The sequence below is a fragment of the Pogona vitticeps genome, chromosome 3 (genome assembly GCF_051106095.1).
Source record: "Pogona vitticeps strain Pit_001003342236 chromosome 3, PviZW2.1, whole genome shotgun sequence".
Classification (NCBI taxonomy): domain Eukaryota; kingdom Metazoa; phylum Chordata; class Lepidosauria; order Squamata; family Agamidae; genus Pogona; species Pogona vitticeps.
In genome coordinates, this window is record NC_135785.1 from 60,831,151 (window position 1) to 60,854,950 (window position 23,800).

At 41.8% G+C, this 23,800-nt stretch overlaps 1 protein-coding gene across 2 annotated transcripts in view; it reads left to right on the forward strand.

Moving 5' to 3' along the window:
• RBM20 (RNA binding motif protein 20) overlaps positions 1 to 23,800 on the forward strand; it is a 151,542-nt gene that overhangs the window by 122,324 nt on the left and 5,418 nt on the right. Inside the window, exons 5-11 of one of the 2 annotated variants that reach the window (XR_012085624.2) lie at positions 974 to 1,074; positions 2,930 to 3,073; positions 10,692 to 10,823; positions 19,429 to 19,508; positions 21,005 to 21,689; positions 22,101 to 22,228; positions 23,658 to 23,739. Coding sequence is in view for 1 of the 2 variants with exons in the window: in XM_072995551.2 (XP_072851652.2) it covers positions 974 to 1,074; positions 2,930 to 3,073; positions 10,692 to 10,823; positions 19,429 to 19,508; positions 21,005 to 21,689; positions 23,658 to 23,756 (1,241 nt within the window). In the remaining variant the exon portion in view is untranslated. Of the gene's footprint in view, positions 1 to 973; positions 1,075 to 2,929; positions 3,074 to 10,691; positions 10,824 to 19,428; positions 19,509 to 21,004; positions 21,690 to 22,100; positions 22,229 to 23,657; positions 23,757 to 23,800 lie in introns of those variants that run through there. The other variant, XM_072995551.2, reaches the window with a different exon arrangement.

Genomic DNA, 23,800 nt, shown 5'->3' on the forward strand with positions numbered 1-23,800 from the left:
CAATGGAAACATTGATCACTGTGCAGAAGCTATGAAAGTGTGTTCTGGTCAGTACATCTAAACACCACACTTTGGCATGTAGAGCAGAACAGTATACCAAACAGTTCAGCCCAAATGATCAGTCCGTTCCTTCCTTTATGGGGAAAAATTACAACATGCAAAGCTTTCAGTTTAGGAGAAAAAAGAAATTTGAGATATGACAGATGTTTGTGAACATTTATATGTTTTCCCCCTTTCTTACTGTACAAGAACCTATAGTCATGCAGGGAAGTTGAATGGTGGGAAATTCAAGAGACATGAAAGAAAGTATTTCTTGTCATACCGCACAGATAAACCATAGTTGTTGGGTTTTTTGCAAGTAGTTGCTGCCAACTTGAATGGCATTAGAAAGAGAGTAGACAGATGCATGGAGGATAAAGCCATCAGAGGTTACTGACTAGTCATGGTGATTGTGTATTGCTGGAGGCCAAAGGTATTGGAGGGAGTTAGTTTGGGTTTTGGGTTTTTTTTCCATAGGCATCTAGTTCGGCAATGTGAAAAACAAGATGGTCTGATTCAGCAGAGTTTGTTCATGTGTCCTTCTTGCCTAGTTGAAATAAGACCATGATGTGTCTATTTTATTGCTTTTATAACTGCATTTGTAAACCACAGAGTGGCCTTGGTAGCCAGATGGGCAGTATAAAAACAAAATTAATAAAAATATGAGTTGCTGAAATCCTAAGAATGTGGAGCGCTTCCATTCCTGCAAGGAATTACAGGCCATGAACTAAATATTGCTTATAATTAAAGAAAGGATGCTTTGTAGGATTAATATATGCCATAAATATGAAATGGCTATTTATTTATTTATATGAAAAGTATTTGCTTTTGCAAAATCTTAAGTAGAGGGTAGAAAGATACTGCTACTTTATTTATTCAAATAAGTACATTTTTCTACAGTTTACCCTTTTCAATTTTTTCTGAATGTATACAGTTCCTTCAGATTATGCTTTAACTGCTGGATCATCATACAACTCTACATCTTCATTTGGCCAGTCAAGTTCTACATTCTCTTCTGTGCCATTTGGAGTAAATGTGAGTATATCACACAATATATAATTAGTTTTATTTTATTCTCTTTAAATCAGTCCTTGAATGACTTACTTGTAACTTGGTGTTTAGCCTATGTGTCTGCTTTCTAGTTCAGTGAGAAGTAGAAAATATAGTAATTACTGTATTCTATTTTGATTTTGGGGCTAGTACCTCCCACATTGTTTTTCCAAAGTAAGCCAAATTTACCAAGTCATCAAACAAATTGTGTATTCATGATTCACTTTTGTCTCTTAATCTTCAATATGGAAATAAATAATTCTTATTCACTATACTGAATTGTCCCAAGAAACAAGGAATCAATTGATAATAGGCAGATCCAGATTCTTATTATTTCGAAAATCATGCTGTGGAAAGCATAATTAGCATTTAACATCATGTTCCTAAGCAATCTGGAAAATGTTTCCTTCCATGCTGTGCATGGAAAATAAAATAAAATAAAATCTAAAATAACTCATCTAAAATGAAATTATATATAAATTTATATGCATTGCATTGTTCAATTTTTATTGTGCAGCTCCCCAAACTATCCAGCTTACAGCTGCTGATTGTGCAGTGGCCTTTTGTTACTGATGCTGTTTGTTTTAAATAAACACATACACTTTCCATGAATAACCAGGTGCATGATGATTACTAGAATTATTAATTTGTTGTTTTCCTAATCGTTCCTATAACCTGTGTTGTAAATAGCTTGTAAGTGGGGTTTCTTAGATTTCTTAAAGTGTATTGTACAAGTAGTCTTTCAGCATGAAATGCTAATGAATTCTATAGTATTCACTTTTGGTCAGGCTGTTGATTAGGACAAAGGGATAAGTGTACCTTGCTCCATTATTAATAAAATATTTAAGTTCTGAACGGTCAGACACATATGCTATCATAGCAGGTAGCTTGTAGACAACATTAGCCATTGTTTTTCCTCCCTCTTTTGTTTTCCTCCCTCTTTTGGAGTAGTGGCTAATAAGATAGGTGATATATTTGATGTATGGAATATTGCAGGCAATGACAATATTTGGGCACTTATATCATTTGCACTACTATAAGTAACACTGTCAAGGTTCTAAAATTCCATGTGGATATGCAGTTTGATATTAACTTTAGTAGTCCATTGATTAGTTTACAATACAATCATATTTCTTCAGTTTTTAATTCTGTAAGAGAATGAAATTGGTTTATGGAGTTTCACACTTGGTTTGGAACATAAGTAATCAGTTAACACTAGTTAGAAACTTCTTTGCTATAAAATTTTCATAGCTATCTGATTTTTGTGTATCCATGGCTAAGGAATCTTCTGATTGAATATAAGCTTTATCCAGTGTTCCTTAACAGAAGTGACACTGTTCTGAAGTTAGAAATGTTGTTGCCACCAGATGGTAGCAGTCTACTCTTCTAAGAACATAAGCCTATATTGTCTGGCATGTATTTAGAAAATGTGTACTTTTCCTCATCTCTGTATCTTGCATTTATCTGTGCTTTATTTCATGACACATTATTGAAAAATGTACATTCCTTTTAGTATGTCATTAGACCTCAGGCTGAAACGCTGAGATACTGTAAGTTCCTGGATCTAATCTGAATGTATTTTGAGCAGTGTATTGAAAACTGGCATTTTGGAGATATGAAATTAGTAATTTGGATTGGAAATGAGGAAATACAATGGGTAGAGCTGAACAAAAAGTGCACAGCAATTTGGTCTTTAATGCTTGTCTTCCTATCTAAACTAGGTCAAGGAATGATTTGATATGCATGTCCTTAATTAGCGGAAGAATATTACGTTACCATAGTCTTTCGAGACTGAAGGATGCCTTAAATATTTATCTAGATTTATTTTTAATAATTTTAGGTTCCACAAAGGAAATCTAACCCTGGCCGTGTAGTGCACATATGTAATCTTCCTGAAGGAAGCTGTACAGAGAATGATGTCATCAATCTTGGACTTCCCTTTGGAAAAGTCACTAATTATATTCTTATGAAATCTACCAATCAGGTATTCTTCTTTATACTGTTTATTGTAATAAAAGGTTAACTATTTGAATACACTTTTACATTTTTGTTTTAAGAGTATATTGGGAAAACTTACAGTACAGTGGTGCCTCGACTTACGACCATAATACTTTCCAGAAGATGGTCATAAGTCGAAATGGTTGTAAGTCGAATCAGCATTTTGCATTGAAGCCCGATTAATCCATTCTGGCTGTTTTTTGGTTGTATCTAGAGGTGACGGTTGCAAGTCGAAGCATTCCTTCCCATAGGAACAAATGCAAAAGTGGTTAATCCATCCTCTACCACTAGGGGGGAGAATTTTTCTTATTTTAACCTAAGATGACTTAGGTTAAAAAAAGGGCAGGAAAGGAGGAAGGGAACAATGGGGGAAAGAGGAAATAAAGAAGATCATCACTGGGGCACACAGACCCCTCAGACAAAGGTTTGCTCTCTTTTTCTGTTAAGCACAAAAATAGAGAAGAAAGAGAGAGAGAGAAGACAACCGGGGGGAGGGTTTGGAGTCTAAAACACCTTTTAAACAAAACACTTTTTAAACCAAACATTTAAAACCAAACACCTTTTAAACCAAACCAAACACCTTTTAAACAAAACACATTTTAAAACCAAACACTTAAAAAAACCAAACACATTTTAAACCCACCCACCAACACCTTTTAAAACAAAAGAGATGTCACTTAGCTTTTGGTGTCTTCTGGAGGACATCACGGTGACTTCTGACTGGAGGACAGGCAGGTGGGTGGTGCGATGGTCATCTCTGCAAGGTAGAGGTCCCCTCCTTTGGGTCATCTTCTCCAGAAGTTCCCTGTTACTGTCTCTTGGCTGCAGGCTTCATCCTAGTGAAACATTTGTCCAATTTCACCTGCTTCATCCTGCACTGCAGAACCTTTCTGAAATGGCTGACCATGTTGTCCTTCACCGTGTCCAAAACTCTTCCGTCACAGTCCTGTTTGGGTGGTTCAAAGAAGTCCTAGCACATGTTCCATTTCTTGCAGATGGATCTTATCTCCTCGCTGCTAACCTGTGCTGCCTTTTCCTCTTCCTAAGTGGAAAGCTCCTCCACAAGAGCCTTCTGCTGCTTGGTTTGAAGTTCTGCAAGTTCTTCTGTGGTCAGCTCCTCTTCTTGGTCTTCAACTAGCTCCTCTACATCCTCCTGGTTGACATTCAGACCCAGGTTGTTGGAAAGATATTTCTTGACAGTGGGTGCAAACACTTCATAGAGCCATTCCAGAAACAGCTGTTTTGTCATCCAAGCTGTTGCGTTGGCTCTCCACATGACAGGCAGTGTGGCCTTGTTAACTTTCTCTTGGTGGAATGGGTGAGGAGACGGGGGGTGGTACACCAGATCGCCAGTGGCATTGGCACACAGCAAAAGGGTCAGTCTGTCTTTCACGGGTTTTGGCCCGGCATTTTCTGCTCCTCCCGAGTGATGAAGGTTCTCCTAGGCATCTTCTTCCAGAACAGCCCTGTCTCATCACAATTGAAGACTTGCTGGGGAAGGTAGACTTCTTCCTTGATGAATGTGGCGAAGTCCAAATTGAAGGCTTCTGCAGCAGCATGGTCAGAACTTGCAGCCTCCCTTTAAACAACTACAACTTGAACTAACAAATAAAGATTAACTAACAAATAAAGCCGCCCAGAGACCTCTGGGTAGTGCGGGCGGCATATAAATTGAATAAATAAATAAATAAATAAATTATGACTACTATTGTGTGATAGATTTTAATGCTGTTTTTGACAAAGAACTAGACACAAAATCAGATAAAATAACCAAAAGAGAGAGAGAGAGGAATAATCTCAAGAAATTTTCTTCAACTGGTGGAAAAAGTAAATATCTGTCATGAGTTCAGCCAAAGAAGATCTGGAATCTGAGGGGTTAATTACAGCTGAGGAGAATGCTGGGCAATCAGAATTGCAGACAGCTGAATCACCACCAGATTCTCCTCCCCCAGTAGCCAGAGTAAGGGAGAAGCTTCGGCAAGGACTCATGACTTGAAGATCCGAAGCCCGCATGAATGCTTCCCATAGGAACATCAGGTCGACCAGCCCTGAGTTTTAGCAGGATGAGGTGTTTAGATGACTGCTGTTGCTATAAAATCTGCACCCAGAGTCTTGCAAGCTTGTGGAAGCAACAAGTCAACACCCTGGCTCTCATCCACGCTCCTGCTCATCTTGGACCATGTTTTCTGGACCCTGGGCTTTGGACTCTGACTTCTGACTACTGTCTGTGTTTTAGGTCTGGCATTTTGGTATCTGCTTTGCATCTTCTGAACTTCTGATATTGGACTGGTTTATTGGACTTTTGCCTGTTGAAACGCCCAGAAACATGACAGATTGCTTCTCTCTCCATAAGATGGAGGGGGAGGCAAGTGAAGGCTGTGGTCAGCTGCATGCTATGCTTACTCAGGTGCAGTTTCTTACACAAATGGTGGGACAGCTTCAGCAGTAACAACTGCAATCTCAGGCCAACGCTGCCACACAGGTCAAGTGCCCTGTGCTTCCTCCAGAAAAGTTTGGAGGAAAGATGGAGGAGTTTCCAGCATTCCTGGCACAGTGTAAACTGTATATTGAAGATCTGCTTCATACTCAGCCTTCTCAAGGGACAGACAGCTAAATGGGCCACTCCTCTACTCCTTGCTCCATCACCCCTGTAACCAATTACCAGGGCTTTTGGGACCATATTTCAGCAGCCTTTGCTAATCCCTTGCAAACTGTTATGGCCAACAGGAAGATTCGGGCCCTGAAACAGGGTAAAGGTTCAGTTTCCCAGTACTCCACTGAGTTCAGACTCTTGGTCCAAGACTTGCTCTGGAACGAGGCGGCTCTCATGGATCAATATATGGAGGGGCTGGCTGATGATATTCTGGATGAGCTGGCATGTGTAGACCGACCCAATACACTGCAAGAACTAATCACTCTATGCCTTCACATTGATGGCTGCCTAGAGAGTTGATGCCTAGTACAGGGTGGTTCACATCTCTCACAGCCACTCCCGACACCTGCTAGCACTGGACAAGAGGATTTTGAGCCCATGCAGCTCGGCCACACCTCACCCCTGAGGAAAAAACACGACGCCATTCACAGAATCTCTGCCTGTACTGTGGGGGAGCAGGACACTTCGCCTCTAGCTGCTTTGTCAAGCAGCGTGCCGCCCAATCCGTGCTACCATTGCCAGTAAAAGATTTGCCCCATGTCTGAGTGGACCCCCAGATGTGGGGCTGGGTCCCCTGAACCCTATGTTAATATCCAGTGAAACGGATGGACGCTGGCTGTTGGTTTATGCCATGGTTGATTCCGGGGCTGACTGCTGTTTCATTGACACGGCCTTCATGAAACAGCACCCAGGAAACCTACCCGGTTATTCTCCAGATCCAGCACCATCAGGAGCAACTACAATTCAACATTGCATGTATGCCTCGTTTTCCTCTCGTTCTGGAAATTTCCTGGCTCCGGACACATATCCCCCTAGTGCAGGGGTTTTAAACTCAATTTACCTGGGGGCCGCAGGAGGCACAGTCTGGGTGAGGCTGGGCCGCATCAGATTTTCCGCCAAGCGGAGCAAGAGCCTGAGGAAGCCACCCAGGAGTTTCCTTAGCTGACAGGTGGGCTGGCTGGTAGGCTGCAGTTCTGGATGGAGGGTGCAAGAGGTGATGTCTTGGGAGAGAGCCAGCGAGCGAGGCAAGGCTTTTTTTTTTACTCTTGACAGTAGAGGATGTGTGGGCGCTTTGGGGGGGCAGGCAAGGCGAGGACCACAAACTATCATCTGGGGGGCCGCAAATGGCCCCCGGGCCACATGTTTGAGACCCCTGCCCTAGTGGACTGGGCACAAGGGGAGTTGCGCTTTAGAGATCCGTGTCTGTATCTGGTTCCACCAGCCACCTTGGCTGCAGCAGGTCAACAGACAGTCCCATGATACCTTTGGAGTACGAAGACTTTGCTGATGTTTTTGAGGAAAAGGGGACCGACCAGCTACCCCTGCATCAACCCTATGGTTGTGCCATCACAATCATAGGGTCAGTGTAGCATTGCCTCACAAAAATCTTTCTTAGTTGACAGTTGAAAGCATAAACATCTGATAAAGAAATATAAAACAATTCAGAGGAAAAAAAACCCTCCTAGACCATGAAATGTCACAATGTGTTAATACCATCTGTAATTTGCTCATCTAGCAAATTGCTGGACCCATTACTTGTTCCTTCTATAATTTACAATGGCAGCATCTCATTTACCTTACAGGTGCACAGACCTTCTTAGTCTAAACAAAAACAGCTATCTGCCATAGTAGCAACTTGCTAGTCTTAATGGGAGTTATACTTTGCCACCCTGGTAAAAGCAATAGAGATTTCCATTAAAATTTTTCTGACCATTTATATTTCAGTTATTTACGTTTCCCTTCAACTTCAATAACTGAATTTTGCCAGTGTAGTAAATTACTGTTCTCTATAAATTTACTATACTGGCAAAATTCAGTTATTGAAGTTGAAGGGAAACGTAAATAACTGAAATAAATATTAATATAGACAAGCAAGAGATGCCTATGCCAGGCATCACACACACTGGATGCTAACAAAACTGGTACTGGAACTAGACACTAAAGAGCAACAGCATGTAGCAGTACAGTTCAAATCAGCACCTTAGAACAGGCAACAAATATTTTCCTTCATAGAGGAAGCCTGGTCTGGCTAGATGAGTGCTGATAATATTTTTCATTTGTCTTCAATAATATACTTAAAGGCTAAAGATTGCTCAAAGGTGCAATGCTTTTTACTTCTTAATTAATGTATTTTTTGCTCCATAAGACGCACCTCTCCATAAGACACACCTCATTTTTAGGGGAGGAAAAAAATTTTTGGGAGTGCCATCTCTAGGAACTAGACTGCAGATGTCTCTCTTTAAATTCAAAGGAAGGGAACAGAATAAGGCTGTTGATTTATCCATAGGGTCTCTAGTCATCTCCATGAGCTGCTTCTGCAAGGTCTACAAACTCTTCCAGAAGTTAAGAAAGATGGGAGTGTGGGATGAAGAAGTAAGTAAGTTTAAGTCCTACTGGTTGGTAAGGATACAGGGAAGAGAGTGAGCAGATGAAAATGCATCAGACTGGCAAAAGACCAGTGAGAATGAAAAAAAGTGGGGAGGAAGAAGAGAAATAAGAATCTTCTCTAGATAGCTGCAGGCAGACTTTATCTGTTAATATCTCCACAGGACCTGTAGGTAGCTGCATGTGGTTCTTTCCTTTTCAGGCCACCCAGAATGTTTGAAGAATTAAAGGAGAGAAAATGCTTTGCTTGGTAACATGGAGAAAGGGATGGGAACTGGAGTTGATGTGAAGAAAAGACCTGCAAGAAAGAAACAAGAGAGAGTAGAGAAAGCAGACAGAGAAATGCAATAGGTGTGAGAATTAATTCATCTAGCCGTTGTGAGGCTGGATTATCTCTGCTAGTTGTAAATAAGGGCCAAATAAATCAGATTGCTGGAACAATAAAGAAATAAGCTTTCTTATCACTGGAAAGGTCAAATTAATTATGCTAAATAGCTGAAAATTGAGAGAAATGGAACAGAATTAGCCCTTCAAATAAAGCTTGAGGCAAAGCCAGCAATGAAACTACTTCAGAGTGATCCAGTGATATTTACAAATCGAAACCTTGTGCTGTGTTTCCCCCGGGCTCCTGCTGACACTGATTTCTGTTATCATCATGGACTTGTGTAGAAGAATCACAATATATGGAAACACAGGGTGTAAATGTAGTACTCTGAGTTATTATTGTCACCGGGAATGGAATCAGCAATTATTACTGCTGATTTTTGACCCAGCAGTTTTGTGTCATTTTAAATGCTATTTACATAATTTGACTTTTTAAAGTACAAAGTGTTTGGGGAGGAAGCTGTCTTTGAGAGCTCGGCTCAGAATGTGATAGACACTTATGGAAATCCATCGTTTTTAGAGGTTCATAAAAATAAAGGCAGAGTGATTGTTATGGGCAAACATAATGAATGACTGATAATGCTGTTCGGTCTGTAAGCTGTGGCAAGTAAAGGGAACAGAATTTGATACAAAGAATGATGTCAATCAAAGGGCTTCCTGCTGTTGTTTCCAGGTAACAAGTGGCATAGATCCTACATGGCAAGTAGCTATAGCATAACTAGTCTTCTATGAGTCTGCCTAATTCCATGAATCTGGCTGATCTTCTCTATAGCCACCTATGTTAGTGGCTTAGCTCACCTCACGTGAATTGATAGATGGTTCTCCTGCTATCCTGAAAACCTGCATAGCATTTGTATTTCATAACGCAGTGGCAGTACAGTATTGGCAAGCCTTTAAGGTTATAAAGGGCCCGCGCGGGTGGGGGCGGGGGAGCCTCCAAAGGGTCTGAGAGTGCCTTCCAGGACTCTTGGGAGGCTCCCCCACCCCCACCCCCACAGGGTCAGTGGGGGCGAAATCTCCAGCTTCCAGGACCTTTCTGAGGCTTTTTAAAAACTGTTCTGGGTGCATTTTGCATCGTGGTTTTGGGCTGAGTGGTGGGATTACATTTCTATGCTGTGATGGGTCTTGAAGGGTTTGTTTTTTGTTTTTTCCCCATTTTCGATGGGTCTTGCAGGGTTTCTTTCATTTTGGGTCCCCCCCCCCCATTTCCGATGGGTCTTGCAGGGTTTGTTTGCTTTTTGGTTTTCTTTTTTCTCATTTCCAATAGGTCTTGCAGAGTTTGTTTGCTTTTTGGTTTCCCCCCCCCCCCCCCCCGCATTTCCGATGGGTTTTGCAGTGTCTGTTTGCTTTTTTGCTTTGCTTTTTTTGCATTTCCGAAGGGTCTTGCATGGTTTGCTTTTCTTTTTCTTTTTCCTTCGGCTAGAACGGATTAATTGGTCTTGTAGTGTTTGTTTGATTTTTGTTGTTTTGTTTTGTTTTATTTTTGTTTTGTTTTGCTTTGTGGGTTTTTTGAGATTTTTTTCTTTGGCCGAAACGGATTAATTGTATTTCAGTGCATTGCTATGAGAAATGGTGCTTACTACCATTTCCAGTTATAACCAGAGTTCCGGAACCAATTAAGTTCGTAAGTCAAGGCACCACTGTATTGATATTTCTGTTGATCAACCCAGTAGAAGTTTAAACTTTGCCTTTTCTTGGGAGACAAGCCCCATAAAAAGGAACCTGAGCTTACGGTTCATAAAGGTTTATTGGGCTCTTAGGGAGATGTTCAGGTGTTAGATTTTCTTACTTGACACCACTATTCATAGAAGGCCTCATTTTCCAATTTTGTGAATGTCTAGTAGAGAAATATTTTCTAAGGTAGGACTCTGCAGTCCAGTTGGTGCATTTCAGAATCTTGAAATTGAGAGGCATAGAATTAGTGTTCTTTGCTATGAAGCTGAAGTAGTTAATACTTCTTGGTTTCTCGTATAAGAAAGAATTTTTGAAATATTTGTAAACTAGAAATATAGTTGGAATCCATAATACATTATATACTATACATAATATATTTTCACAATTTTACATACTATTCTTGAAAACATCATTGTAAATATGCTATGGAAGTTCCAATTTTATTGCATTTTTTCTTTTTTACTACATGATGTAAATATAACTAGAAATTATTTTTCCATTATAATAGGCTTTTCTAGAAATGGCATACACAGAAGCAGCTCAGGCTATGGTGCAGTATTACAAAGAGACACCTGCAATGATAAATGATGAAAAGTTACTCATTAGGATGTCTAAAAGATACAAAGAACTTCAGCTGAAGGTAAAATTGTTGTCCTGTCTTCCTCTGAATCTGGGTGCTAGTTTTTGAATGGTTTTCATGTTTTCAGATAAAATGTTATTTTCATTAACTGTTTGCCCTGTTATTTCCTGCAGTTAGGTAATTATTTATAAACATGTATTGTTTCATCTCTTAGAATTACAGAATCATAGAAAAGTGAAGTTGGAAGGGGGCCTACAAGGCACCTCTTATTGCATCTCTTCCATCCAATCAGAAGCTTTGTGTTGTTGCAGTTGATGATGTTGCAGTTTGAACATTAGCTACTTGCAACTGAACTCAATAACATGTAAAATTACTTTTCGTATGACTATTACCTCCACATTAAAGATTTCATGTGTGACCTATGTGGGCTATGTACTGATCCTCTCTACCTTACACCACACAGGGATGAGATAGTGCTTTATTCTAGTATCTCCCTTCTACCAAAAACAACTTCAGTTTTTTCACCTTGGCCAATATTTAATTTTGCTGGTATATCTTCCTGGGCCCTGCACATAACTGGAGAGGTCTTTGTACATTCAGTATGATCTAGTTTTTTGGGGGGCAGAACTGACAGTGTTAGTCAGACACCTTGGCTGTCTCTCTATTATGAGGTCTCTAAGAAAAAAACCCTGCTGCTTATGCAGAGATTTTGCCACTGGTTTCTGTTCTGTTCTTCCATGAACTGACCAAATTCCTTGTTCCAGGAAAGAGTTATGCACACTTCAGCAGAGAAGTTGCTTTTTCTATGGCTCTGCTTGGAGAGGAGATAGTGCTGGAATTTTGGTGCTCTAGTATGGTTGCCGCTCTCTGCATTTATCTGGCACTACAGATATGATATTTGGGCCAAGATAGATGCCTCCTTTGGAACAGATGTCTTGATGTCATGGTTTCCTGTACTCCTGGCCTATTGAGTTAGCTTGTTACTCATACATATGGGTGACTAAATACAGTTCAGGAAGAAACAGCAACAGCAATTGTGTTCTTTCCATAGTGGTTCTTTATGATCTGAATTCTGCAGTCATAACTACCTCAGAGTCCTACTGCAGGTTAACATTGGCTTCTGTTAATAGGTGCTTCTTTATGTTGCCAACCACATTTAATGCATATGGACCACCAGGAATTTAATGAGGAATCAGGAACTACATACCCCTGAGTGTGCACACTTAGGATGGGACAAGGTGCCCACCAAAACACTAAACTGACTCTAAAAAATTCTGAAGCCAAGTTCAGCATAGGTGCAGTACATATGACTAACTAGAAGAACTAGACACAGGTAAGCAATTGTTGTTGCTCTCTCATTAAGTTTATCTGAAAAGTAAACAGCTCCATAGCCCACTACTTCAGGAAATTCTATGTATTTTGTTTCAGAGCAACAATGAAGTGTTAATTTAGAAGAGAGTTATATCATTCATTTAGCAAAAACTCCATGTTCTTCGTGGCCTCTGTGAATGCACACATGTGGGTGTTGTCTGCACCTGCGCTAACTTTCTCGAAAGATTCTAGAGCTGAAAGTAACAATTTAGTGGTGTGATTCCCCCATGAGGCATATGCTCTGCCCACCATCCCTTCCCCTCAGTTCCTCTTTTCCACCGAGCTGTTCAGTTCTCTTAGGAAGATCGGAGCATTTCTAACCTTCTTTGCTGGCTTTTCTAGCCTTTATCTAAACTTTTCTAGCTTTATAGCTAACTAAACCAACAGTCCTTTTAAGGACTAAATTTCTTTCTACTTCTTTCGCAGCGGGAGATATTTCCCTCTTTCTCTCTCTCTCCCGCTTCCATCCCCCCCCCCATTCTTTCCTATGGCCTATCAGTTTCCTTTTAAATGCTGTACTTCGTGCCTTAACAAAATCTCTCTTTCTGACGCTCACAATCAGTGTCTGTTTTGTTTGGGTGAATCTCACCCCACTCACTCCTGCACCGCTTGCAAAAGCCTCACTCATCCGGCATTGAAGCAGCGCCTCCGGAGACTCCGGTCTCACCTCTGGCAAACTGCGATGAATCCTCCGTCCCATCCCTGGGACTCGGTGAGATCCCCTGCTTCCTCGTCCAATCAGCTCCCTGCTGCTCAGCCTTCTTCTGAAGTCACAGACCCCATTCCTTCTTTGGACCTAAAGCAGAAAAAGAGGACCCTAAAATTGAAGAATTCCACCAAGTCCTCTAAACCGTCCCTTCCTTCTTCTAAGAAGAAGTCCACTGCCAAAACCCCAATAGCAGAAAAATCTACTATCCCCCAGTCACCTCAGCCTTTCCTTCCTCCCCCAGCCCTGGAGGAATCTTCAAGAGACAACCATGATTTCGCCTCCAACCAGGAGGACGTTCAACATACAGTGATTTCTGCTATGGCATCGAGCTTTACACCGGGTTTCATCCATCCAGCGGCTGTGATCCCATCCAGCCCAGCCTCAGCCCATTTCAACCCTCCAACAGGGAGGGCAGTTGAAACTCATGTCTCTGATCCCAAATCTCCTGCCCACTCCCCTACGAAATGAACGGAGAAACGAAAGCATACTTCCCCACAGAGACTGGCCACACCGATTCAGGACTTCTTCCCATTCCCTATGATGCCATACCAGTTTTTCGACCCAGCTGTCTGGCAGTCCCATTTTGAGTGATACCATGCCAACCAACTGAAACGGGCTTGTTTTGCCCCTGAACCTCCCCTCTTCCAGAGTGAGGATCTGCCAAAGCACAATCAATGGCCCTGACATCGTCCCAGCCCAGATTTCCATCGTCATGGGAATCCTATACCGCTCCCGATGGCATGGAGTAATCTCATATGCGGGATCGATCTCCTTATGAACCCCGATGTCATGACACGTCACCTTATTCACAACCGTCGTTTGATGACAACCAGTCTGTCTCTTCACATCGCTCCTCTCCTGACGTTCCTACCCCCCCCAGGGGACTAAGGACACTCAACCTTCCTCCCCATCAGAGGACCTCTCATCCTACACTCACTTCATTTCAAGGATGGCTCAAGCCCTTCAAGTTGAGGATCCTTCCGCTCCCGAGCCTGATCCTGTCTTTGATGACATCCTTCATGACATGACCTCGCCAGTCAGTCTCTCTTTCAATAGATCAGTATTACAACTCATTAAAGACACTTGGGAAAATCCTCCCTCAATGATGCAAATTTCTCGTAGAACTGAGAGCCTGTATAACTCTCATGGCGATGACATCGGGTTTCTCAATAAGCACCCTTTACCGAATTCCATTATAGTGGAATCTAGCCAGTCTCGCCGTTCCAACAAGTCCAAAGCTACTCCCATGAATAAAGAAGGCAGGAAACTGGATATCCTTGGCAGGCGAGTTTACTCCTTGCAGTTTTTCCTCCTGCGGAATATTAGCTATCAAGCCACTATGGGAGTGTACCAATGCTACCTTCGGAACAGAGTTCTCCCTCTCCTGGAGACAGCTCCTGAGTCCGTGAAATCTGAGCTTATTGACATTCATGCTGAAGCTATTACCTTGGCCAAGCATCAAAGGCTTGTGGCATGCCACGCAGCAGAAGCTGCATCCAAGACCTTGGTGTCATCCATATCAATTCGTCGCCATGCATGGCTTCACTCATCCACTATATCCGACAATACCAAGTCCCGCATCGAGGATTTACCCTTTGACGGTACTAGCCTGTTCAATAGCAAAACTGATGAAGCCATGGAGAACTTCCACAAAATATGCAAGACAGCAAAGTCTTATTCTTCGCAACAATTTCCCACTTATCCAAGGTCTAACTACCGCTTCAATCAATCATATTCTCGGCCATACTCTCAGTATCACTACCAGCAATACCAGCCTTACAAGCAGTTTTGACCTCATCAGTCAGACAGGTCTCCATCGACCCCGCAGCTTCTTCTTTCTTCCTTTCGTCCCCGCAGCTCAACTCTCCAACGCCAGCCCCTTCCCAAGAACCAGAGGAAGGGTAAGCCATATTGATTCTATTTCTTCGTGATTCCTTCCCCAGGGAAATGCCCCAACCTCATTCCAAACCAGGCTGGCACCGTACTACCCTTTTGGCATACTGTTACCACAGACCACTGGGTTTGACTATTATCTCCCAGGGCTATAGAATTGAATTTCAATCCTTGCCCCCGCTGGAGTTCTTTTGCCCTACTGCTTTTCCCCCTGTCCTCCAGGATGAAGTTGCCACTCTGCTTTTCCACTCTGCTTTTCATCATCAACAACTTACAAGATGCCTATTTCCACGTCTCCATAATCCTTCCCATCAAAAATATCTCCATTTCCACTTCAACAATGCTGTTTTCCAGTACTGCTCCCTACCATTTGGACTTTCCACAGCTCCAAGAACTTTCACAAAATGCATGGCACCCATCGCCACTTACCTGTGCCTTCATGGCATCACCATTTACCTCTACATCGACAATTGGCTAATCGTCACAGCATCATACCACGACGCCATAACAGCCCGAGACTTCACTCTTCTCACCTTGCAAAAACTTGGACTAAATGTAAATATACAGAAGTCTCATCTCCAGCCCAAACAGATGGCCCTCTTCATCGGCGCCCACATTGACTTGTTGCAGGCAAAGGCCTTTCTTCCTCACGAAAGTTTCCTAAAGATAAAAGACTCGATCACGCTCTTTTGAGCTCGTCAAACAGTCCCTGCTCATCACGCACAGTGCCTTCTCGACCTCATGGCATCCACCACATCATTGATCCTTCATGCCAGGCTCAAAATAAGACCTCTCCAATCCTGGTTTCTCACACTGTTCGACCCCATGTCAGACCCTCCAACCAAGAGACTTCCAGTCCCAAGCAACCTAGTCACTCAACTCTCATAGTGGACTCATCTTCCACACCTGCTGACCAGCAGACCCTTTCTGCCACTTCAACCCACTATCCAAGCCACCACCGACGCCAGCCCATCTGGCTGTGGTGCCCACTGCCCTTCCCACAGCATCCGCGGGCTGTGGTCAAAACGAGAACAGATCTTTCATATAAACCACTTGGAAGTCTTGGCCATAATCAGGCTTTTAATGCCTTTCTCCCACTCGTCAAGGGATAAGTGGTCCAGTTGGCCACAGACAACATGACAGCACTCTTCTACATAAACAAACAGGGAGGCACACATTCCCGTTCCCTACTTTACCCAGCTGTCAACCTCTGGGAGTGGTGCTACCACAAACACATCTACCCCATAGCGGTCTACACCACCACAGAGGACAACTACATTGCCAGTCACCTCAGCTGTCATCCTTCGATGACACACGAGTGGTTCCTGAAGGAATTCATATTTCGCCAACTGTGTCACCAGTGGGGCTCTCAGTCAATCAACCTTTTTGCAACCAGCAACAATCGGAAATGCAAGATCTTTTGCTCCAGAGCCGAGCAGACAGATGTTGGATCGGGGATGCTTTCCTGGTGGACTGGTCCAAGGACTTCCTTTACCTTTTCCCACCAATCCCACGCTCAGTTATTCAGTTCAGACAGTCCAACGGCCATGCCATTCTCATAGCCCCGAAATGGCCTCGGCAACAGTGGTTTACTCACCTGGTATCGATGTCCACAGACTGGATTAATCTCCCTCCGATCCCAGACCTTCTAACTCTCAACCAGGGCATGATCCCTCATCCAGACCTGGCCTCCCTCAATCTTGTAGCATGGAAGATATCCCCAAAATAATGACAGTTCTTCATCAAGCCTGTAAACCTTCTACCATTTCTCTGTATGAGAGCAAATGGAAAGCTTTCCTCAAATACACTGCTGAGCACAACTTACCTGCTATACCTGTTTCACTCACAACTTTACTTACCTTTATTCTTCACCTTTTCCACAATGACCTCTCTCTGTCCACCTTCAAGGTATACATTTCTGCCATCGTTGCCCACCAACCGGACAACTCTCCATCAGCAAAACTCTTTTCATATCCGATGCTCAAGAAGTTCCTTAAGGGGCTCCGCAACACTCGACCACCACTTCAACATATCCTCCCTCAATGGTCCCTGCAGGTCGTGCTCAACGCCTTGACATGTCCTTCCTTTGAACCCATGTTTTCCTGCAGTTTTCAGCTGCTATCCTACAAAACAGCATTCTTGGTGGCTATCACCCCAGCTAAGCGAGCCTGAGAACTCGCTGCCTTTCATTGCGACCCACCCTTTACTCAGTTTCACCCTGACAAGGTGACCATGTATTTTGATGTCTCTTTCCTACCCAAGGTAGTTTCTAATTTCCATGTAAATCAACCTGTCATACTACTGTCTTTCTTCAGATCTCCATCATCTCTGTTAGAGCATATGCTCCACACTTTGAACGTCAGGAGAGCACTGTCTTTCTATATCCACAGGACTAAGTCACACAGACAGTTCAGTAGACTTTTTCTTTGCTTCCATGGTCCTCGTATGGGGACCCCTGCATCACCTCAGTCCATCTCTAAATGGATAGTTTCCAAAATTTCTCTCGCCTATAGACTTTCAGGAAAATCACCTCCTGACCAACTGACGGCTCATTCCACAAGAGACCTTGCCACATTGGTTGCTTTCCACCACGGCACCGAGATTCCGGACATATGCCGTGCTGCCACCTGGTCCACACCATCGACCTTCATCCGACATTACCTACTCGATGTCAGGGCAAGACATGATGCTTCCTTTGTGACAGGTTTAAGATAAACCTGGAGGAATTGTTGAATACAATTTTGTACAATGAAATAAGTGTTTGTAAGAATCAGTGCTGTAGAAAGAAGTAAGGCTAGCATTTATACAGCTGAGTTAATTGTAACAGCTGAGGAAGAAATCCCAGGACTGGATAACCCTGGGATAAAGCTAGCAGACCTAGCATACACACTCTGTTGGTGTCATTGGTGTTGGTGTCGTGTTGTTGTTATCGTGGTGCTGTGCTGGAGAGATCCTGGAAGAAGCCGTGTCTTCGTGCTAATATTGGGAGAAGAACTCTGGCTACTGGACTGAACTGAACATATGGTATTTGACTGCTGAACTAATTTACAATTACACTAATTTACTTTGACTCTGATTTATGCATTGAACTCTGTTGAACCTGCTGTGTATGACTTCAGGACTGAAAACAAGGACTAAGCTGTACATGTATGTATATATTCTGTAAATAATACAACTATTTTGCTATCAACACTGCTTTATTGCTTGGTGTCTTCATCTCTCTGGGGAATTCTACTGGTTACCGCCACCTAGTGCCTCCTGGTAATACTGCAACTCTGTCACTTTGGCAGAGCTGTGTTGGCATCCTTCCTGCCGTGACGTCCCACCTGCCGGTAAGTGAAGCTTGCTAGTCACCCATATGTGTGCATTCACAGAAGCCATGAAGAAGAAGGAAAGGTTACTTACCTGTAACCATAGTTCTTCGAGTGGTCCTCTGTGAATTCACACTACCCAACCATCCTCCTCTCTTCTGTCACGGCTTAGTTAACCTGTCATACTTATGCCTGGTGGAAAAGTTTTAGGAAGGGATGGTGGGCGGAGCATATGCCTTGTGAGGGAATCACACCACTAAATTGTTACTTTCAGCTCTAGAATCTTCTGAGAATGTCAGCACAGGCGCAGACAACACCCATATATGTGAATTCACAGAGGACCACTCGAAGAACTATGGTTACAGGTAAGTAACCTTTCATTTTCCAAAATGACATGCTGCTTTTTGTTTATCTTTTCATTTAGTTGGACAGAACCCTAGAATTGTGATTCTCTTGCATCTAGTCTCTTACTTCATCTTTCTGTGAAATGTACTTTTAGCATCATTACAGCCATGGGTTGTGGTGGCCCATGAATTTCTGGGATATACATTTTTGTTCCACAGTTTTGCTAAATATACGGAGTCATCCAGAATCCAGACTGCTGAAGCACACTGCAGGCCAAAATAGTGCCAAAGGACACTGAACTTATGGAAACCGATCTGTTACTGTCTATTTAGAGTTTTATATTCAAATAATATTATTAATTTCAGACAAATCATTCTATTTAATGTCAGTTTTAGGATGTTATCACTTTAGTTTGCTGAAAGTGTATTCCGTATTATTCTACAATTGTAGATGTTTTGGGACTGCTAGTTATTTTCCCCCTCAAAGTTAGAATAAGCTAACTAGCTTTTATGATAAAATTTTGCTTACTTCTTTTATTGGAACTTTGTCATGAACACGATCAAAGCTCTAGTGTTTTTATTCCTCTTTTACTTGAGATTGTGACATTTCCCTCTTGCCTGAAGACAGAAACAGGTGTTATAAATAGACCATGATTAGACCTGAAAACACATTAGTTTTGGAAAGATATGATTCAGGCAGATTTTCATATTTGAGAAATCAAACTTTAAAGGAAGCCTATGCTTAAATCCTTAGGATCAGTGACAAAGACATGAAAAAACATAGCAGACTTATTTGCTGCTCATGACATGCAGTCAGAAATGCACCTGCTGTGCACTCAGATGCTTTTGAGAGTTAAAGAATTCCCTCTTCTAATGACAAATCATCCTTAATACTGTACTTGTTAGTACTATGAATTGTAGCTGTCTACATATATAGAGCAGTGAAATCATTTGAAATATACTATGCCATGTTAGTGTTTTGCTTTGAATAGCATTGGAATGTGTAGTGATTAATCACTTTGTTTCTGTTTGGCTAGAAGCCAGGTAAAAATGTGGCAGCAATAATCCAGGATATTCATTCTCGGAGAGAAAGGGACATATTGCGTGAAGCAGACAGGTACTGCATCATATTATCATTTTTTGCTATATTTTTTGTGATCTGTTAGAAGGAAGTTGAAATTGTAGGGTAGGAAAATGCTAATTCTTTTGAAAGATTGAGAAGGAGGCTGAAAAGTTTGAAAAACATATTCAAACAAAACATACGATGTCAGGCCTAAAGCTAGCTGCTCTCCAGAAAGGGTAAAAATATACTGACAAAGAAACCTACAAGTTTTATACAACTTTAATTCATTTTGTAATATATCTGTTTTTATATTTAGGCTGTATTCTATATTCATTTACCTGAGAGCAAACTTCTTTGCACTCTATGGGACAGAATGCTGCGGCTAGACTCCTTACCGGAGTGAGAAAACACCATCATATTTCTCCAACGCTGGCCGCATTGCATTGGTTGCCCATCTGTTTCGCATCAACTTCAAAGTTTTAATGCTTACTTATATGGCCCTAAACAGTTTGGGACCTCGATACTTGGCGGAGCGCCTACTCCCATCAAGGTCTACCCGGATCACCCGCGCGAGCCAGGAGGTGAGGTTGAGGAGCCTGACACCGAGAGAGGCCCGGATGGAGAAGACACGAAACCGGGCCTTCTTGGCGGTGGCTCCTCGCCTTTGGAACAATCTCCCTCCGGAGATTCGCGTGGCCCCTACGCTGGGCATGTTTAAAATCCAACTAAAAACATGGTTCTTCACTCAGGCCTTCCCTGCAGTCAACTCTTGATTTTCTTACTATTATTTTTCTTCTTATTTTTTCTATTTATATTATAGTTGTTTTGTATTATTTCTGCACTTGCTGTGTTTATTGTTTAAATTTTATGTTGGAAGCCGCCAAGAGTGGTCCATTGGTCCAGATAGGCGGGGTACAAATCAAATCAAATCAATCAATCAATCAATCAATCAATCAATCAATCAATCAATCAATCAATCAATCAATCAATTATTATTATTATTATTATTATTATTATTATTATTATTATTATTATTATTATTATTATTATTATTATTATTATTATTATTATTATTATTAATGGTTTTCGTATGTTTTAATGCATTAAGCCTGTGGTAAGAGCAGACATAGTGGGACACGCTACATGTTTTGTACAAATGCAGTTTTTAACAAATATTCATAAATGTTTCACTCCATTGTTTCCTTTGGCATATGTGATGGTGACAGTGATGATAACAATGATATAGATATTGTCACATAATCTGTTCAGGATACTTGCCTGATCTTGGCATGAGAAGATTTTATTCCCTGCTAACCAAACATGATAAGTAACTCTTCCTATTGCTTATATCTCTGCCTGTGCAAAGTGTATATGTATTATATTAGGACTTGCTTGGTAAAAGCTAATTATAAAGTACCTTATTGGTTATTATCCACTACTGTATATTGTTATGATCTACAATGTATCATGTCGCTTCTGGAGAGATACTTTAATTTTAGTTTATTTAATAACTTTAATAAACTTCACAACTTTTTTTTTTGATACTGTAGGTATGGACCAGAAAGGCCTCGATCTCGAAGCCCTATCAGTCATTCTCCAAGATCACACACTCCAAGTTTCACTTCCTGTAGTTCCCCTCACAGTCCACTGAGTACAAATCGGACAGACTGGGGGAATGGAAGAGAGACATGGGATCAGTGTTCTTATTCTCGAAAGGGGGAAGAAAAAGAAGTATTGCCATGGAGGGAGGATGGGGAAGAAAAAAGAGATAGGGCTGACTTGTGGGTTCATGAGAGAAAACAACATTTACGCCATCTAGACAAATTAGACTTGGAAGAACGTATTGAAGGAATGAGAGGGCACAAAGAAAAATATTTAAGAGGGGGCTCACCTAATGCAAAGAGGGCTCATACCTTGCCTGGATACAAAAGCAGAGATGATTACAGAAAGCCATGTAAGCAAAAGTCCGAGAAGTATCAAAAACAAGTGGTGGATGGAGCCTCAAAATGTAAAAGGAAGGAAGAGGTTAGATTGGGAGAACACAGACTTTCTCATTCTGAAGATCCATTTGTAGAAGAAACATCAGAGCAAAAACTCAACAAAATGTCTGACAGTATGAGACAGAAGCAAAATGATAAGGAAAAACTCAAGGAAGTTGATAAAAAGCCAGAGGAAGAGGTACCTTGTGTAGCTGAAAAACATAATACAAAGAAAGGAAAAGGAAGTGGAAATGAGGTAATGTGTAATTTAAGTTACTTTTGGCAATACAAATATTCTGAAAACCATTTTAATTTGATGCTGTCTCCTTTATAAAGGAATTTGAGTTGTTTTGCAGAGTGAACTAAGATGTATAGAAAATATAGATTCCTATCAGTATCACAGCCAATCTATTCTAACTTAAGTATGATAAAGGATTTGCTGCCTCTATCACATAGGTCGGTCAACAGGGATAAATTACCCCAAATTGGGTAAAAGTGAAAATCCTGGGGGTAATGAGCAGACTGCTACCTCCCTCCCTCCCTTCCACCCCCACCCTCTGCAGCCAAAGCTCAAATTGTAAGCCTACTTCTTTTGTTGCAGCAGGGCACTTCTAAATGCTCCATTCTTTCAGTAGAGCGGGAGATAAGCCTCCCTAATTGGTTACAGGTGGGGATTAGCCCTGGGCAATTAATCAATCCGGGGCTTCTGAATGACTGCTTCCTCCGGAAATGACTGCAAACAAGCACGAGGACAGAGAGGATCAATGAGCAAGCAAGGGAAAGGAGGAAAGAAAGGTGCGAGAGACCGAGGACTTCGTCAAGCTTATTTAAATGTACAAAATGGAGGGAGAAAATGGGGGGAGGGAGGAAATGGAGGGAAGGTGGGTGGGTGGGTAGATGGGTGTGTGTGTGTGTGTGTGTGTGTGTGTGTGTGTGTGTGTGAGAGAGAGAGAGAGAGAGAGAGAGAGACTTAAAACTGTGAAAATGAACAGGCAAGCAAAACTTTGAATTAAGGGTGGCTTTTTAAGGTGCTGTCTAGGTTTATCATTGCTTTCCTTCCAAGAAGCAGGCTTTGAATCTCGTGGGTGCTGTCACCCTCTGCAGTGATCATGGAGGCCAAGAAGAGTAAAATCTGTCACTGCCTCCATATTTTCCCCTTCTATTTGCCAGGAGGTGATGGGACCAGTGGCCATGATCTTAGTTTTTTTTTCATGTTGAGCTTCAGATCATTTTTTGCACTCTCCTCTTTCACCCTCATTAAGAGGTTCTTTAAGTCCTCCTCACTTTCTGCCATGCTTTTGCATAATCAATGAAGCAGAAGTAGATGTTTTTCTGGAACTCTCTGGCTTTCTCCATAATCCAACGCATGTTAGCAATTTGGTCTCTAGTTCCTCTGCCCCTTCAGAATCCAGCTTGTACTGTACTTCTGGAAGTTCTTGGTCCACATACTGCTGAAGCCTACCTTGTAGGATTTTGAGCATAACCTTGCTAGTGTGTGAAATGAGTGCAATTGTATGGTAGTTGGAACATCCTTTGACACTTCCCTTCTTCGGGATTGGGATGTAGACTGATCTTTTCCAATCCTCTGGCCACTGCTGCGTTTTCCATTGATGATGATAAAAAAGCACACTGGTCCTTTGATATTGGGCTGTGGCACCAGGGTGGGTGACATGACCTTTAGCCTGGTTTGTTTCTTTTTGCACACCACACATAGAATGATTAAAGTGGTAGGGAAAGCCTCCCCCGCAATTCTGTGTTGGCTGTCTCTAGCAAGCATGTCACTGCTAGCACCACTCTGGCAGCCACTGATGATGATTAAATCCTGTGCGAGCTAGCAAAAATTTAATGCAACTTGCTAGGAACATTGGACACCTTACTACTCCGTATACCACACCAAGGCTGGAGTGCAATGTGTTCCAGCAAAAATAGTGCACATCTTTATCAAATTTGGTACATCCTGCTAGTTTGGTACACAGCCTGTGTAGATTCAATAATATTTTTAATTCAAATAATGTATGATTTCCTTCCTTTCAAATCAAGGGGGTAATGTCGGCATATATAAATTTTTTGGGGGGGTAGAAGGTAAAAAAGTTCCCTGACCCCTGCTCTATCACTCAAATTGTGAAGGTGGGATGAGTTGGGTTCACACTATAAATGAGGAATGCAATGTGGGTTTATTTTTTGTACTGCATTGGTCTTCACCCATAGACAATCTTTGTCATAGGTTGAAAAAATAGATTCTGATATGAAGAACAGCCCCTTTCCTACAAATAAACAAATGAAAGAAACAGAGGATTCTGTGGAAAGTGAAATAAAAGAGAAGGTGAGTAGGACACATTAATGGGACTTGCTTTTGGCATCCTGGCT